Genomic DNA, 16,064 nt, shown 5'->3' with positions numbered 1-16,064 from the left:
ACTTGTATACCTGGAGGGATCAACCAGGATTAAGATCTTCATATCAAATGCAATACCAGAACTACTAGAACCAAGTAATTCTCATTGGCTGTGAGTAAATAAGAACTCACGATGATGGAATAGAAATGCTGTCAAGTTTTAAGAACCTTTATGCTCTATTAAGATATTCAGGGGAGAGTTCATTATCACCAGCTTATTGGCAGGAGATAGATAAGCGAGAGAGGAAAAATCTAGCTTTGTCGCGGCAAGTGAGGGACATGTGGGAAAAATTAGCTTCGTTGCAGTTAGGGAAAACCTAGCTTCTTCGTGGCAAGGGAGGGAGGCTCAACGTGACGATGGTCGAAGTTGGGGTGAGGGAAGGTAGGGCACAGAAAGGGCTGGAAAACCTAGACTCGCAGGAGGGTGCAGCGAGAGAGGGTAGGGTGTGGTTAGGGATTGCTGTGGTATGGCGTCACGGTGAGGGTCGTTGTCATGGCGAGGGAGGGAAGGGCGCAGAGAGGGCAAGTCTTCGTAGGCAAGGAATCACGTGTGGGATGGCGAGGAGAATTGCATGTGGGGCGGCGATGAGAGGTTCTACGGAGGAAAGGTAGATTTTTTGAAAATAAAAAGGAAAAAAAGTGACGCAAATTTTTTTAGAAAAAAATAATGATGCGGATTTTGATTTTGCCACATGAGCACTTCGTAGCATTTCATAATAAGAGGTCCGTAGGATTATATATATATATATATATATATATATATATATATATATATATATATATATATATATATATATATATATATAATTGATATCCTACGGACCTTTTCCTACGAAACCATACGGACAAACTCACGTGGTTATTTTTTATCGCTGCCTTCCTATTTTTAATTATTTTTTAAAACCGCTTTTTATTTTTCATTAATGAAAAATTTTCTCTTTCCTTCGTTCTCGCCGAACTCACCGCGCGTCACCCTCGCGCCTCCTCGCACCCCGCCGTCGAACGACCGCCCCCGCCGATGGCCCGGCAGCCCTGCATCCCTGCAGACGCGATCGCGCCGGAAGCCGACCGCGAACTCGTCGGAAGCTGGTGCAATCGAGTTCGGTCGTGAAGCATCCCGAATCCGGCCGCGATCTCGCCAGATTCCGGGCACGATCGCGACCGAAATCCGGCGCGATCGCAGCCGGATTCCAGCGCGATCGCAGCCGGAGTTCGGTCTTGAATGCGGCTAGGCTGGAATCCGGCCTCGATCCCACCGGATTCCGGTCGCGATCGCATCCGGAATCTGGCGTGATCGCGGTGGATCGCGGCCGGAATCATGTCGTGATCCCCGACGGGTTCACCTCTGGGCTATAGTGTGGGTGGGTCCAGGCGGCCGGAGGCCGCCGGCGGTGGGCAGGCCGGTCGGCGGCGGGCACAAGGGTGGCTGGCACGAGGAGGCGAAGCTGTGCGGTGAGTGCGAGAACGAAGGAAAAGAGATCCAGCGCGATCGCAGCCAGATTCCAGCGCGATCGCAGCCGGATTTCGGTCTCGAACGCGGCCAGGCTGGAATCCGGCCTCGATCCCACCGGATTCCGGTCGCGATCGCGTCCGGAATCTGGCGTGATCGCGGTGGATCGCGGCCGGAATCATGTCGTGATCCCCGACGGGTTCACCCTATGGGCTATAGTGTGGGTGGGTCCAGGCGGCCGGAGGCCGCCGGCGGTGGGCAGATGGCCGGCAACAGGGCGGGTGGCGGGCGCGCGACGTGAGATGCTTCTCGGCCGAGAACGAACGAAGCAGGAGAACGAGCGAAGCAGGAGAAAAAAATTAAAGAAGAAAGAGAAAAATTTTTATAAAAAATTAATAAAAAAAATGACATGGCATTAAGTCCGTAGCAATCCGTAAATAATGGTCCGTAGCATATCATTTATATATATATATATATATATATATATATATATATATATATATATATATATATATTCTACATTTAACTAATTAAAATGTTCATGTACGTACACATTATTTGTTCTATATATGTATATATAGGTTCAGAGTTGCGCAGAGGATCTGACAATGCTGATAACTACCTACAAGGGATGTCATAACCACCTACTTCCTCCTCTTGCCATTGCAATGGCCAAGATCACTAAAGAGGCCATTTCTATGCTGTTGTCTGACTCCCTCGACAATTGACTACAATAGAAGTTTATTTGCCGGAGCGACCATCTCGGCCACCGATCCTTTTCCGATCGTCATGCTCAACTTCACTCACCTTCCGACGGCTATGGCAGGGATGAGCGAGCTGATCAAGGCCATTTTCAATGATTCCAAAGTTAAATCGGCACTCACTGCTGTGATCGCCGCTACCTTCGTCAAAAAGATGATATGAAAGAGTAAAGTTATTTAGGTTTGATATCCTCCGTATCCATAGTGCGCATCCACCATGGGTGACTAGTGCATGAGGGCGCCTGAACCACTTCTAAACTCCCAGAATGGTACTTAGTCGTCCACGGTGGATGCACACCGGAGATGTGTAAGATATTAAATATATATAGAGAGCACTTTTATGTTGCCCATCCTAAATGTGCGCCTCCGGCAGCGCACCTGAGGGAGTCTTGCTGTTCCACGTGGCATGCCCCCTTAGGGCATCCTGTTGGGTTCGGAGCGCAGCGGAAGACATATATGAATCATAGATCTTTTCGTGGTATATATAGTATTACACAAAAGTAACATAAAACATACCTTAAGTCCTTGATAGACTTGAATGATATCACTCGACAGATAAGAGCCCTATATGTGACTCCTCTAGTGGTATCCACACGCACTAGATCACGAACTTGACATGATCTGTTAGGTGCTAGCCTCTTGGATCGACAAAGCCTTAGAAGCATTAGCGATCTCTTCTGGTGGAAGAAAACGAAGAAGAAGTTGACGAGGGAGAAATGGAGAGAACAAAATCTACTCTTGAATCTTTCCGAGGATGACTACTTATATCCTTCAACGAATACGAAGAGTTAAGTTCTCAATAAATTCATCATTTATGATCTTCATTAATTAGGAAGATGAAGAGTTATAACCTTCATAAATTCTTCATTTATGAGCTTCATTATGATGACTCTTCAACTTCTCCATTAATTATCATTAGGATGACTTTTCAAATTCTCCATTAATTATCATGATTATGGCTATTCGAATTATCTCTTCTTTGTATCAAATAAATTCATATTTGATCTTGATCTCGACTAGCTTCCGATACCATTATTCATGTCTACGTGTTATGCGTGCAACCCTCTAGGTTTTATACACGAAGGCAGTGTAAATCCATACACAGACTAAGGTAATCGTCTAGCAACAGTTTTTAGCCACCCAACGTGATAAAATTAATATCAGTCATAAACTGTAAACCACTATGAACCGATTACTGTGTAATTCAATTTCTTCATCTAAGCTTACATCCCAATTAATTCGATGCATTATGCATCATTACCAAATTAATTATTTACTTGATTTCCAATATATAATAGACTTTTCTTGAATGATAAATCATTTCTCCCATGGTCATGAATTTCGAATCACTAATATCTCTATCAAGTGACCAGAGTGTTAACTCCTAATCCAAGAGAGTGATGAATCCTCTATTGATTCAATACCATTCTCTCTACGTTTTGTCATACACCCAACTACTGTATTAATCATAATCCGATTAAAGACTGCTTTTAATGACTTCAAAGCATATAATTCCACGCATAGAATAAATAAAGGTCCCAAGTCAAAAGATCAGTTATACTCGTTCATAAGAGGAATAACCAATAATGCTTAATATGTGATCTCCTCTTGAGCGGATAGTGTCTAGTTACCTCTAAACTCAAGGCACTCTCAAGTACAACTTAGATATTCATCTCTCGGTCTATCTCGATCTAGTCATACTCAACGTTAATCTAGATATTCATGTCCCATCTAGATATCTATCCGATCAAGGACTGTTTTCAGATTAATATACCCATTAATCTATGAGACTTTATCATTAATCATATACGTACAGAAAAATAAATAATTAATGATAAATTATTGTCTTTATTAAATAATTATCCATAAAATACATAAAGAATGTCTTGACATATAAGTGCACACACTAATACATCCGTAGTCATAAATCTCTTGAAGAGGTTTATACTCTGCCATATCACTATCATATCAAAAGTTAAAAACTTTATTTCTTTTAAAAATATCTCTACACTATCATAAAACATCTCTCTTTTAAAAACCTCATTATTTTTTTTTAAATTCTCTCTCCATCCTCTCTTCACTATTTTTTTTTATAAACCTGATCTCAACATTTTAATATAGGTTTATAAAAAAAACTATAAAACTCATCTATATAGTGGAAGAGAATTTATATTGAAAGATTTATAATATAAATTATTAGGTGCACACTTGGGATCTTTCAATATAAATTATTAGGTGCACACTTGGAGTGGACAATAAACTATATATCTTTAAAGAGTGAAATCATATCCTACGTACTAGGGGTGAGCAGTCAATCCGTTAAACCGACCAACCCGCTTATACCGACCCGAACCGAACCGAAAAAAAATAATCCGCCGGATATAAGGCCGGATGTAGGGTCCTAATATTACATTATCTGATCTAGTAGGGTCGGATAGTTTTTTATCCCAATAACCGAACCAACCCGATCCGATCACCCCTACTTGTAGCAACTAATGTTGATAAGATGTTACACGTTGTAGTAACTACTGCCGATAAGTTGCTACACGTTGTAATAGTTATTTCCGATTAGCTGTTATAACGTGTAATGAGTAATGTCTATTATCATTTTAAAAAAATTTATTTTTTTGTTATATTTATATTTATATTTTATATTTCATTGGATATAGGGTCGGATATCCAAATAACTGACAACCCGTCGGATATCTGAAACATAAGAACCGCCGGATATAGGGCCGGATGTAGGTCCTGATTTTGCATTATCTGATCTAGTAGGGCCGGATAGTTTTTTACCCCAATAACCGAACCAACCCGATCCGTGATCATCCCTACTACGTACCCATTCAATTCCATCCAGTATTATTATTTTTTAGAATTTAATATTTAGGCCAAAGAAGTAATTTTTTTTAAAAAAAATTGTTGAACATTAACACTTCGAACAGCCTGAAGAACATTATCATACAGATTAATATCTTTTTTTTTTTTATCTTAGAAAACTATCAAACAAAAGTATAAAAAATTTAGAAGAAATTAATCGTTTTATCTTTTACTTTGGACAAACATTTTCCCAATCTCTTCTCATGTGAATATGTGATGCAACCATGTCCACCTTAAATTGAACCGGCTTTTCAACAATCAATTGCCGGTCCGCTGTGAGAGCATTTCTCGTACCGCTGCATAGCGAGCCGAGGTATTCTCGAGGGTTGGCTTGGCTCTCTCTTATCGTCGTCACAGCTCCGAGATCCATCGTCCATGGCTAGGCATCCAATTCATCCTCACGCCGAACTCCTCGCTTGCCTCTTTGCTGGACCTCTGCTTATCTCCTTCCTCTCTCCCGTCGCTCTCGCCAAATCTTCTCCTCGCCCGATCACTGTAAGTCGTTTCCGTCGTTCCTGGTCGCTTCTGACTTAATCACAACCCTGCTTTTGATGTGTCAGTCTCGATCTCTTGCTTTAAAGTTATGATGCCGTTTCCATTATTTCCAGGATAATGAGATCGGAGATAAGAAGCAAACTTGTTATGCGGAGATCGAAAGGTAGCCGCCGAGCTTCATTTTCCCTCTTCTTTTATTGTGATTGAGTATTTATATTATTCTTGTGAGAAATAAGAGAAATTGGCTTTACCTGATTCTCTGTGGGAGAAGCGGCTCGTGGGGTTGGAAGTGTAGGTCGTCGATAATCGAGAAGGAGAACTGTGCACTTCGATGCCTTTCTTCCGTTTGCTATCAACTGATCTATGAAAGCGATCCGGTAAGATGAAAGGGGAATGTGTATTAAGAAAGTTTTTTTTTAAATTTATTTTTACTGACAAAGGACTTTCTTTTCTGTTTCTTCTTCTTGCATAATTGTCGGTGGTGAGTTCTTCCTAATTTTGTACTGCATTTGTTCTGCCTAATTTTGTTCTTCCCCATTTGGTCAGCTTGAAGAAGGAGAAATTGACTTTGTACGGGGGCAGGAATACAAGTTCTGCATGCGCAAGTATGACCAATAATATACGCACATTTTTTTGTTGCAATTTATCTATACATCCTTAACTTCTTAAATAGGAACAGGGTTCTTAGTTCAATCAATTTTATTTTGAGGGTACCATCTACGAAAGATCTTGAAACTGTGAAGAAAAACAAGTTAAATATTTGTTTACATAAGGATTATTTAGTTTGAACTACCAATCTACCATTCTTCATTTCAAGCGAGTGTTAAAGAGGAGAAATCTAGATGTACAGTGGGATTAACTTTGTAAATGAAGCATGCCATGATTTACAATTTTGTTTACTGACACTTTAAACTTAACAGATATCTATTATAGAACCATCATCATGGCGAACAAATGTTTTGAGTGATAACTTTGTATTGTTTTTGTTTCAAAAGTTTAAATGATTCCCATTCCTAATCATAATCTTTTTGATGATTCGTGTGCTGATTTATGGAATATGTTCTAATTAATTTGACCATATAGATTATACTTTTCTTTTTGCAAGTCCAAAAACTCTCATAAAAACCCAATAAGAAATTTTCTATTATGCAAATAAGCTCTATCTGAAGCCCATAAAACCACTGATGTAGGCAACTAGAGGATTCTCATGCGGTAAACTCACAGCAATTCAAAATGACGGTTGGATGAGTTTCCATTTGATAGTATTAACTCATGGATCATTCCCATTAATATAAACCATATAGACTATATTTTTCTTTTTGCAAGTTCAAAAACTCTCATAAAACCCAATAAGAAATTTTCTATTATGGAAATAAGCTCTATCTGATGCCTATAAAACCGCTGATGTAGGCAACTAGAGGATTCTCATGCGGTAAACTCACAGCAATTCAAAATGACGGTTGGATGAGTTTCCATTTGATAGTATTAACTCGTGGATCATTCCCACTAATATAAATGAAATACCCCACCTATTGTTTCAAGCACTTAGCTTGATCCATTTAGTGGCATTTTTACCTTGCAAAGGTCTAAAGCCTTTGTACTGATCCATTGCATACGTGACAACACTCCTATGCTCACCACCGATGATCATCAGTGAAGAGTAAGCCCCACTTTGATACTATTTGTTAAGGAGAAAGTGGCTACCAACTCAAACTAGAAAACCACTTGGTGGCATTTACCAATCCTCATATTGACTCATGAATCATCTCCACTTCTGTCTTACCATCTCCTCTAGTACTAACTTTTGGGTGAGTCATTGCATTGATAATCAGGCAGGAATTTATTGCTATCCTGTTTGATTATATTTCAACTTATTTATGCTAGTTTTCTTATTGTCCACGTATTGGGTTGATATGTTGCAACAATAATATGAGTAAATTAATATATGGTTTGATGTGCTATATGAAATTGTTAAAGGCTGTCATTTGACTAAAGAGTGCCTACTTAAGTAAAGGAATCTGGCTAGGCTGGGAAAGGAAGGAGGGGATGAAAGGAGAGGAGAGAGAGTTTTCCCTTGTTTTGTTACATGAAAAGAGAGAATGAAGATGACAATAAATGCCAAAGACAGATGCCTTTGATTTTACTATCACTGTAAGCCGCAGTGTCAAAGAAGTCTTTTCTTACATTTTCATTGTTTCCAAGACTCTTCAATCAGATGAACAAAATTGGGGAAAGGAAAAAAAATTGCACTCTTCTTCTTCTTATTGTGTTTTCCATCGTGGTAGACAAAGGATTCTTACTATTTTCCCCTTCCTTTCTATTTGCTTGGCTTCTGTTCCTCTCATGTAGACATGTCGTAAGAGTCCTAAAATTTACACAATTAAACCTTTTATTTTTTACTTTTTAGTAGAATATTAAAGTTGTTAGTTGGAATCTATGTTATTTCCCTTCCTTACCCATGTTGACATAAAACAACATAGATATGGATATACAAAATGAGACCAAGTAGCCAAACTTGGATGCAAGAGCACAAGGAGAGCATGAGAAGAAAAAGAGACAAAGGAAGCTTATATAACTTCGTGGGTAATGGGAATTCAGAGACGCCTCACAAACGGAGGGAGAGAAGTTGAGTTCGACAACATCACTCACATGGGTATGTCAATTGGTCTAGGTAAGGCAGAGAGGTTCACGTGGAATCTGATAACATTTCTCAACTTCATGTCAGGGAAATTGAGAAAGGGGTGCTCTGCATTGCATCAAGGGAAGGGTCAAATACCAAACAAGTAATAGTTATGGTTAAGAATTATAATAGTAATTACAAATGCTATAACTTATAATATAATCAAGAGTACTTATAATTTACAAACGTCTTAAGCTATATAACTTATCCCAGTTATACAAGTTAACTCAGGTTATATAAATTATTATGTTATATTATAAGTAGTATTTATTACGTTATAGTAATTATTGTAGGTTATCTAATTGATCCTTAAGTGATATTATTAAGATAATAGATTAATATTAGCTATACTAGATTAATATTTTTAATATTTGTTGTGCCCTTATATCCGTGTCCTACATTTTTTGACTAGTCCCCATGACCTCATTTTGAAAAAATGATGTGTCTGACACCTGGATCGATATCCATGTCAGATACTCATATTTGAGCTCAAGGAACATAGGTTAGAATTAAACGTTGATGTTATCCAACAATATTTACACATTCAAATATCTGTCTCTTTTCAAATAATGCCAACCCTTAGAGATGCCAATCTCTGATCATTTTGCTTAAGTATACAAGAAGGACCTGGATAAATTCTCTAGTAATAATGTGGACTGAGTACAAAAATTTTAGCCTTTTTGTCAGATAATGCTTCTCAATTTTTCTCTTCTAATTTTTAACTACATTGCATTGTTTCAATAAAACAAGTGAAATTTGTTCGAGCAAATTTCATAAAAATGCAAGTACTCTGAAGTATCAATTTCTGTTTGTTTTTCCTTCTCTGGTTAAAACAAATAAACAAGTAGGTTGTGGAAACTTTCTTTTTCATGAATTATTGGATGTAATACAAAGATCTTACGCCAGATAATGCTTAATCTCCATTTGGCTTCTAGTTTTAAACCAAATTTCATTGCTTCAATAAATAAATTATCACGGGGGTATTTATTGACAACATACTTTAATTGAAACAAATCTGAGGCAGCAAATTAGTTATGGTGGATATCTTAGTGGTAGACTATTCAGTTCCATGTCAACTTGGTAGAAAACTATTGGGAGTTATTGCCTTCTTGATGAGGTCTGTTATACAGCCAACATGTGATTTCTATTTTCTATCCAATTTTTGTGCTGTCTAAACACATCCTTCCATGGGCTAGCAGTTGCTAGTCAGGACATGCTGATCACTGTGCTTCCACAGGCAAGTTATCTCCTACTGCCATCAACAATAACTGGAAGTATAGTTGACCAATATCATTGGAAATGAGAGTCGAAATTGAGAACAAAGACTGTAAATCACTCTGCGATCAAAGACTTTCCTGGCACAAAAGCTTCCCACAATAAAACAATCTAATGTTTAACTGAATAAACATGCATAAGTTATAAAAGACACTGTACAGTTAAACCTATATATCTAGCACTTCTAGGAATCAAAAATGAGTTGGAAGATATGAATGCAGATACCAAGCCAAATTGCTAATTTATAATTCGTCCTACCTTTTTGTGGTTCTCTGCTAGTTATTTTGGTGGTTATGTTTGGAAAAATTGAACAAGTCATTTCCCACTTTATTCTGTAAAGTTTGAATGGTACATGGCGACTAGAATCAGAATCTTTCATTCAGCTTTTCTGATTTAGATAGATGAATGGAATTGTCTTTTAAAACTTGATACTTAATATCAAGGTAGGAGGCCCAATGTTGCTAATTTCTTGCAGAGTTTCACTAGGAGAGAGCTTGGACGGAATAAAGGGATCCTTTGACTACTGGTAGACCCTGAATTCAATCAGTCCACCTGATGTACGTTCTCTTAGTCGTGTTCATTTGATCACCTCGGAATTAGTCAATAGGTTAATTGAATTTATGTTCATTTTCTTTGTAGTTACCTGGTGTTTTAAGTTCTTGCTGCTTTTTTAGTAATAGTGCAGGGTGCAAAGAAACTGCCTCGATTTGATGTAAAATCCGAGCGACTTGTAATAAGCCGCATGAATTAGTGCATTGTTTAGTGTGTATTATTTTTCAACAATTAATATTCAGTCGTCGTAGCTGTTGTTTTCTGTCTTCACGCTAATCATGCAGGGCAGCAGGGGAATACTAGACGAATTGAAATTCATCAATAAAATTAACCCCATGGCTCCGTCCAAAGATGCTCAAACATCATTTTTCTCGGGATGATCTAATGATTAGCACATGAAATATTATCATCATGAATAAATACTTTTTTTATATATTAATCATTATTTTAAAAATTAATAATCGTTTGTGATTTATTTTTTTTCATGTTAATTTTGAGATGAGTTGACGAGATATTAGGATGAACCCGTATTCATTTTTTGTCACAGTAAATTCTCAAATCTCGTTAAAGTCCCCAAATTCACCAATGCGACAAGATATTGCAGCACAAAAACCGTACGATATGGCGTCTAATTATTGGACGGATACATCGATCAACCTATGTCTCTCCCACCACACATCGATGCGTCAATCAATCAACGGCATGCCACATCCAAGCGCTAAGCTGAATTGCTGGCTTCGCCTGCTCGTCCAACACCTCACTCCTGTCCACGTCTATCGCATCATGCGTGCGTGCAAATTAAATTAAAAGTCATTAACGTCCATGCACGCAAAAAAAACATTAACATTAGGTAACCGAACAGTTACATGCAATGAGAAGGGCCGGGACACATGAAGATGAGGTCAGGACTCAGGATGGTCTGCTGGATCAGGGCTAGGGTTAAGCACAACGTCATACAGGCAATTAGAGTGGCTCCTGATCCAGTTTCCATTCCAACGCAGTGGTATCTCATCATCCTCTTGCTGTGGAGTTGTAGCTATATTTAACTGATGCGACGATGAGTTGAGGAGGAATAAACTACTGTGATCGTTCGAAGAAGAAGATTGAAAGGATGACAATGGAAGAGGAAAAAGAGGGTAATCATCAGTGGCGTCGTCTAATTGGTACGCATGGTCAGACTTGTGGAGGACGTTAATATTCGGGGTTCTTTGATCATAGAGTGGAGGAAGGGGATTAGGGTTCGATGAGATGCTGGAGTAGTACTGTCGTAACCGGCTCTTCTTTTGATCTCCCGGTGCTACTTTGTTGAGTATTCTACAAATCACCCATTCTACCTGCGCAAATCTCCCGGTGGTCCGACGGCAGGAGAAGTGGCCGTCGAGACGGTACTCATGGAGGACCCACTTGGTCTTCTCGCCGTTAGGGGCACGGCCCTTGTAGAAGACGAGGGTCTTTTTCTTGCCGACGAGGGCACCGGTGGCGGCGTTGTGGACTTCCCGGTCCTTGCCGGTGGCTTTCCAGTAGCCGGCGCCTGTGGCCCTGTTGGTTCTCAGTCCGGTTGGGTACTTCCTGTCCCTTACGCTGAAGAAGTACCACTCTCTCTCCCCCATCCTCGCCCTTTCTGTACAGATGAACTTCACGGATTAAACACATGCATGCATATCTAGCTAGGTTAATTTATGAATGTATAACCTGGCAGTTCCCATGGCTCGCATCTATTAAGATCCACCTCAGCAATGTCAATGGCACAGAGGCCGCCATTGAAGACCTTAGAAGCTAAATAGAACGTGACAAGCTCTTCATCAGTTGGGTGAAATCTAAATCCGGGAGGCAGCCCTTGCTCTGAGACAAGATCCTCTCCGACAACCGCCAAGTCCCACAACACACCCTCCATTGCATGCATGCACGCACACAAGTTTAGATGACGACCTTGATGATCTATCCAGGATCGATGCTCCTTATGGCCTTTAGACGAGGAGATAGAAGAGAAGAGGTGTAAATATTATAGCAAAGGAATGCACTGAAACCAGGGAGTTAGCTATAGGGATCAGATCATGTAGCTAGCGGGCTAGCTAGGCCTAGGTTTAGGGCAGAATAGGGTACATGTCTGGCGGGGTGATTTAATGCATGTGAGGGGAGGTGATCCATTGCTGCATTATATTTCTCTGTACTCTGTAGGGTTGGTACAAAGGATCACCTGGAAGAGGGTCTAAAGGGGAAAGTGGGATCATAAGTTCCATGCATGGGGAGTAAATGCATGTAGCTAGAGAGCTCTGGGATCTCTGGATGCGTGAGCTGGTGAACAAGCGAGATTGGAGGTGAAAGACACAGGTCTGTGCATGCGTGCATGGATCACTGCAGATAACATGACCTTGCGCCCAGTTTGCTTTCTTGAAGTAGAGAACATATGTACACATCTAACAAACAGGGGCGGGGTTTAAATTTGAAGGTTAACAGATTACAACAAATTGGTGAAAAGAATTGATGATAGATCCATTCTCTGTGTAAATCATATTAATAAAAAAAATGTAGACAACTAATAGACAGATTTACATTCATTTTCTACCTTAATTTGTGTTTTGAGCAGTAGCTTGAGCTGGATTATGCGCACCCTCAGCAACTAATTAATCAGTTTGGGCTTTATCACATGCACCATGTATAATACGAGGAATTAGCTGAGTCATTGAACAACTAATCTGGCGACCAATATTTAAAGATTGGTACTCCGATCCCCTTCTACAGTTCTACGATCTTTGCATGGTCTGTGAAGAGGCCATTTTTCTCTACCCCTCACTGCTCATCCTTGTCACTATGCGCCAGTACATGCATTTGCAATGAATGTTGTAATGCATGGCCACTACCACTACCAGTCGTATCATCAACATGTAGAGGCAGTGGTTGCCAGGAACCCTACAAGGCTAGAGCAGAGTATTCTGAATATAAATGGTTTTCTTAATTATGATTTATCTGCTGAGTAAATCTGAAGCATGAACGTTCAAAAAACCTTCAAAATATTTGTCCTGATAAGATTTGAATTTGGTGCTCTTATTTATATGTTGTTGTTATGGTGCTGCATGCATTGAAAGGAGCGATCAGAGAGAGGGAGAGAGGGAGAAAAGGAAGGAAACTGTTCCCACGTTGGGAGAAGCGAGATGGGGGCGATTGCACGAGTCGAGATATAACACTTCTGCCCTCGTACAAAATTTGCAGCAGCCATGCAGCTCCCTCAGGTGCAACAATCAATGAATCAATCAATCAATTCCATCATCATCTTCTCCACGTTGCAGCAGCCATGTCTCGAAGGAAAGAAAAAGATGTATAAGTAGAAGATGTATAGAAGGATTAGCCCTTATAAGAATTAAGTGTGTGGCTACGCTCAGCAGCTCTTATAATAAATGCTACTATACGTAAGGAAACAAAGGAAAGGTAAACAGGAGGCACTGATCGATTTTCCAATGGTCAATCCATGCAAACGCGTCTGATTGCATGCATGGCTACTTCCATCAGTTCTTGGAGTGCTCCTACGATCCAAGTTAGTGTAGGAGTCCTACTGATCGATTTGATCATGACTAACAGTCGATCCGAGCCTAATCTATATGTATGTTCGTACACTTTGCCACCAATCGATCACTAGACAGAGAAGCTTGTGTTATTTCCATCCTATTATAATTAGTTGATACATAAGCGTCGTCGCATTAATAAATGGCTGCTACAGCAGCAGATTTTTGGGGGCTGTTCTGCATTTGCTACTGGCTGCATGCGTAGTGAAACAATTAACGTCGTTGTTTGAGCCATTTCAATTGCTCTCGATCGGTTCTAAAAATGTCAGAAACTAAAGATTTGGCACACGACAAATAAAAGGTGGGATAGAATATACTTCAACTAGTTGCTGATTGCCTTGTGATTGGCTCGTACACTTTTTCCTTCCTGCTTACCTTTACCTCCACTTTACTCCCAAGTAAACCTGCCACGCTTCTGTTTTTTCCCTTTCGTATATATACAGAGATAAGATACGCTGTCCGACGTTTCGTATGCGATCGTAAGTGATACATATATGTGTTGTTAACAGCTCGATTTTTTTTTTAAAAAATATTTTTTTTAAAAAAATATTTTTTTTTATTTTCTCTTTCCTTCTATCTATTATTCAAAACAACAGCGAAATAATTTTTTTAAATTTACCTCACTCTCTCTCTATAGTTCTCGCCTCTTCCTTCGTCGTCATCTTCTGTCACAGCTTGCTCCTTCCAGGTACATAGTTGACTGTTGAAACTTATTCTCAAGCTGGCTGAAGCTCCCTAAACTGCACGTCAAACACATAGTCGACGCTGATTTTGAAGACATCCCTCTCCATGTTGGTGCAGCGGGACCGACAAAAAGGGAAAGATGAATTGTACTCTGCAATAAGAAAATACTCTTCTCGATCGTTCAACTCTATTATAACAATAATTAAATAATAACAAATAAAATAAAAAAAATAGAAAATAAGAGACTCAGCAATTTGACTTGGTTACAACCTAGATGGTTGTTAATCCAAGGCGGATGAAAAAGCGCACTACGAATCTCCTTCTCTGAAGGCACAGAAACTTGTTACACACTTAAAGACTCAAGAGTTATTAGATACAGAGTTGAATTTTTAATTCCTAGCTTCAGGGGCTTTTATATTGCTCCTAGAAATCCTATCTCGAATCTTGAGGGCACCTCCAAAGGGGTTGAGAGTGTCTCCAAGGGGATGAGCGGATAAAATTTTATCCACTCGTCAACGACCAAGTTGGCCAGGTCGAGGGCGCCCTCAAAGGCATTGAGGGCGCCTCCAAGACTGTTAAGGACGCCCTCAATGTCATTGAGGGCGCCTTCAGCGTGCTGAAGTCGGAGGCGCCTCTAACGATTGTTGAGGGCTCCTCCAGTTATTTTTTCAGCACTTTTTCCTCTCCTTTTCAGCTTTCGAAGTTTCGTTTGATTGGGTGATTGCGGCCAGCTGAAATAGAGCTCACTCGAACCCAATTTCCAGCCTCCTCCTCGAGCAGGCTTCTGCCCCGGCTTCTCGTCCCTTGAACGTCGCGCACATTCTTCTCGTCCACCGGTGTACTCTTCCGCAGCTCTTTCGTCCTTTGGACGCACCGAGCCCGTCGACTCTCTTCCCGTGCCGTCCTTCTCACTAGCTGTGTCTTTCGCTCGACTTCTTGCACTCCTAAGCTCCTGCACACTTAAACACAGGGATCAAAACCAAACAGGGTATAACCTAACTTGGTTGATCACATCAAAACAACCACGGGGACAAACAATCTCTCCCTTTTTGATATGCATCAATCCAAGTTCAAGTTAGGGAAAAAACAGATAAGAAGTAATTTAAAAAAACTACTAAACTAACATTTTAAGCATAAAGATTGCAATAATAGAATCTACAATTTTTTAAGTAAAATTAAAAAAATATTAACTTGTTCCTATAAAAAAAAAATTAATTATCAAATATTAACTCCCCCTAAACTTGTTCCTATCTCTCCCTCTTTGATCACAACAAAAACGGGATAGGAATTTTTCAAAATAAATTTTAAGTTAACAAAGAATTCTAACCTTTAGGAAATTTAAACAAAATATTTTTGAGAAATCTCCAAAAAAAAATGTTAAAAAAACTTATTAAAGCATTATCTAATTTTTTATTTCCATGCTTTATCAGTAAGTTAATTAAATATTTTATTTTAATATTTTGGCTTCCAGGTAATGACGAGGTACTAAGGCTTCTTGGTTATTGGAGCAACAACCACTTTCTTAGACAAAACTTCATAAAGAAATTAACTGTTTAATTTTTCTTGCTGAAAGCGCTAACTTACAAAAATTTAATCTAGAAAAGATTTTGGAACTTAGTATAGGTTCCTTCCTACTAGATTAATCAAGTATTTAGGAGATACATAACTTTTGGAAACTTTTCTAAGTTGTCCTTGATGTTTTCTAATATACCAATTCAACTTTCCATAAATTCTAAGCTTTAATTTTTGAAA

The 16,064-nt window shown here is 39.3% G+C and overlaps 2 protein-coding genes across 3 annotated transcripts; one reads left to right on the top strand and one right to left on the bottom strand.

The window, feature by feature from the left end:
• Positions 1-5,323: 5,323 nt before the first annotated feature.
• On the top strand, positions 5,324-10,330 carry LOC122032406. 2 transcript variants are annotated; one of them, XM_042591696.1, is made up of 6 exons: positions 5,324-5,561; positions 5,675-5,724; positions 5,833-5,938; positions 6,108-6,166; positions 9,992-10,073; positions 10,156-10,330. In XM_042591696.1, exons 1-5 carry the CDS (start codon positions 5,442-5,444, stop codon positions 10,044-10,046), a joined length of 390 nt encoding a protein of 129 aa, XP_042447630.1. In that variant the 5' UTR covers positions 5,324-5,441; the 3' UTR covers positions 10,047-10,073; positions 10,156-10,330. The 2 variants fall into 2 exon arrangements, with proteins under 2 accessions (XP_042447630.1, XP_042447629.1); XM_042591695.1 differs by having other exon boundaries at positions 9,992-10,330.
• Positions 10,331-10,970: 640 nt separating this feature from the next.
• On the bottom strand, positions 10,971-12,038 carry LOC122031574 (protein CUP-SHAPED COTYLEDON 3-like). Its single transcript, XM_042590671.1, has one exon. It carries the CDS (start codon positions 11,676-11,678, stop codon positions 10,971-10,973), a length of 708 nt encoding a protein of 235 aa, XP_042446605.1. The 5' UTR covers positions 11,679-12,038.
• Positions 12,039-16,064: the final 4,026 nt, after the last annotated feature.

Source organism: Zingiber officinale, chromosome 11A (genome assembly GCF_018446385.1).
Source record: "Zingiber officinale cultivar Zhangliang chromosome 11A, Zo_v1.1, whole genome shotgun sequence".
In the NCBI taxonomy this organism is placed as follows: domain Eukaryota; kingdom Viridiplantae; phylum Streptophyta; class Magnoliopsida; order Zingiberales; family Zingiberaceae; genus Zingiber; species Zingiber officinale.
Note: the sequence above shows the minus strand (reverse complement) of the source record. Positions and strands in the feature narration are given on the sequence as shown.

What these genes read in the sequence shown, in the direction of transcription:
- LOC122031574 (XM_042590671.1), bottom strand. Translation starts at nt 11,678, where the DNA reads ATGGGGGAGAGAGAGTGGTACTTCTTCAGCGTAAGGGACAGGAAGTAC.
- LOC122032406 (XM_042591696.1), top strand. Translation starts at nt 5,442, where the DNA reads ATGGCTAGGCATCCAATTCATCCTCACGCCGAACTCCTCGCTTGCCTC. An exon ending in CTTCTCCTCGCCCGATCACT is followed by an intron (nt 5,562 to 5,674) that starts GTAAGTCGTTTC and finishes CATTATTTCCAG; the next exon opens with GATAATGAGATCGGAGATAA. An exon ending in TACAAGTTCTGCATGCGCAA is followed by an intron (nt 6,167 to 9,991) that starts GTATGACCAATA and finishes AATTTCTTGCAG; the next exon opens with AGTTTCACTAGGAGAGAGCT.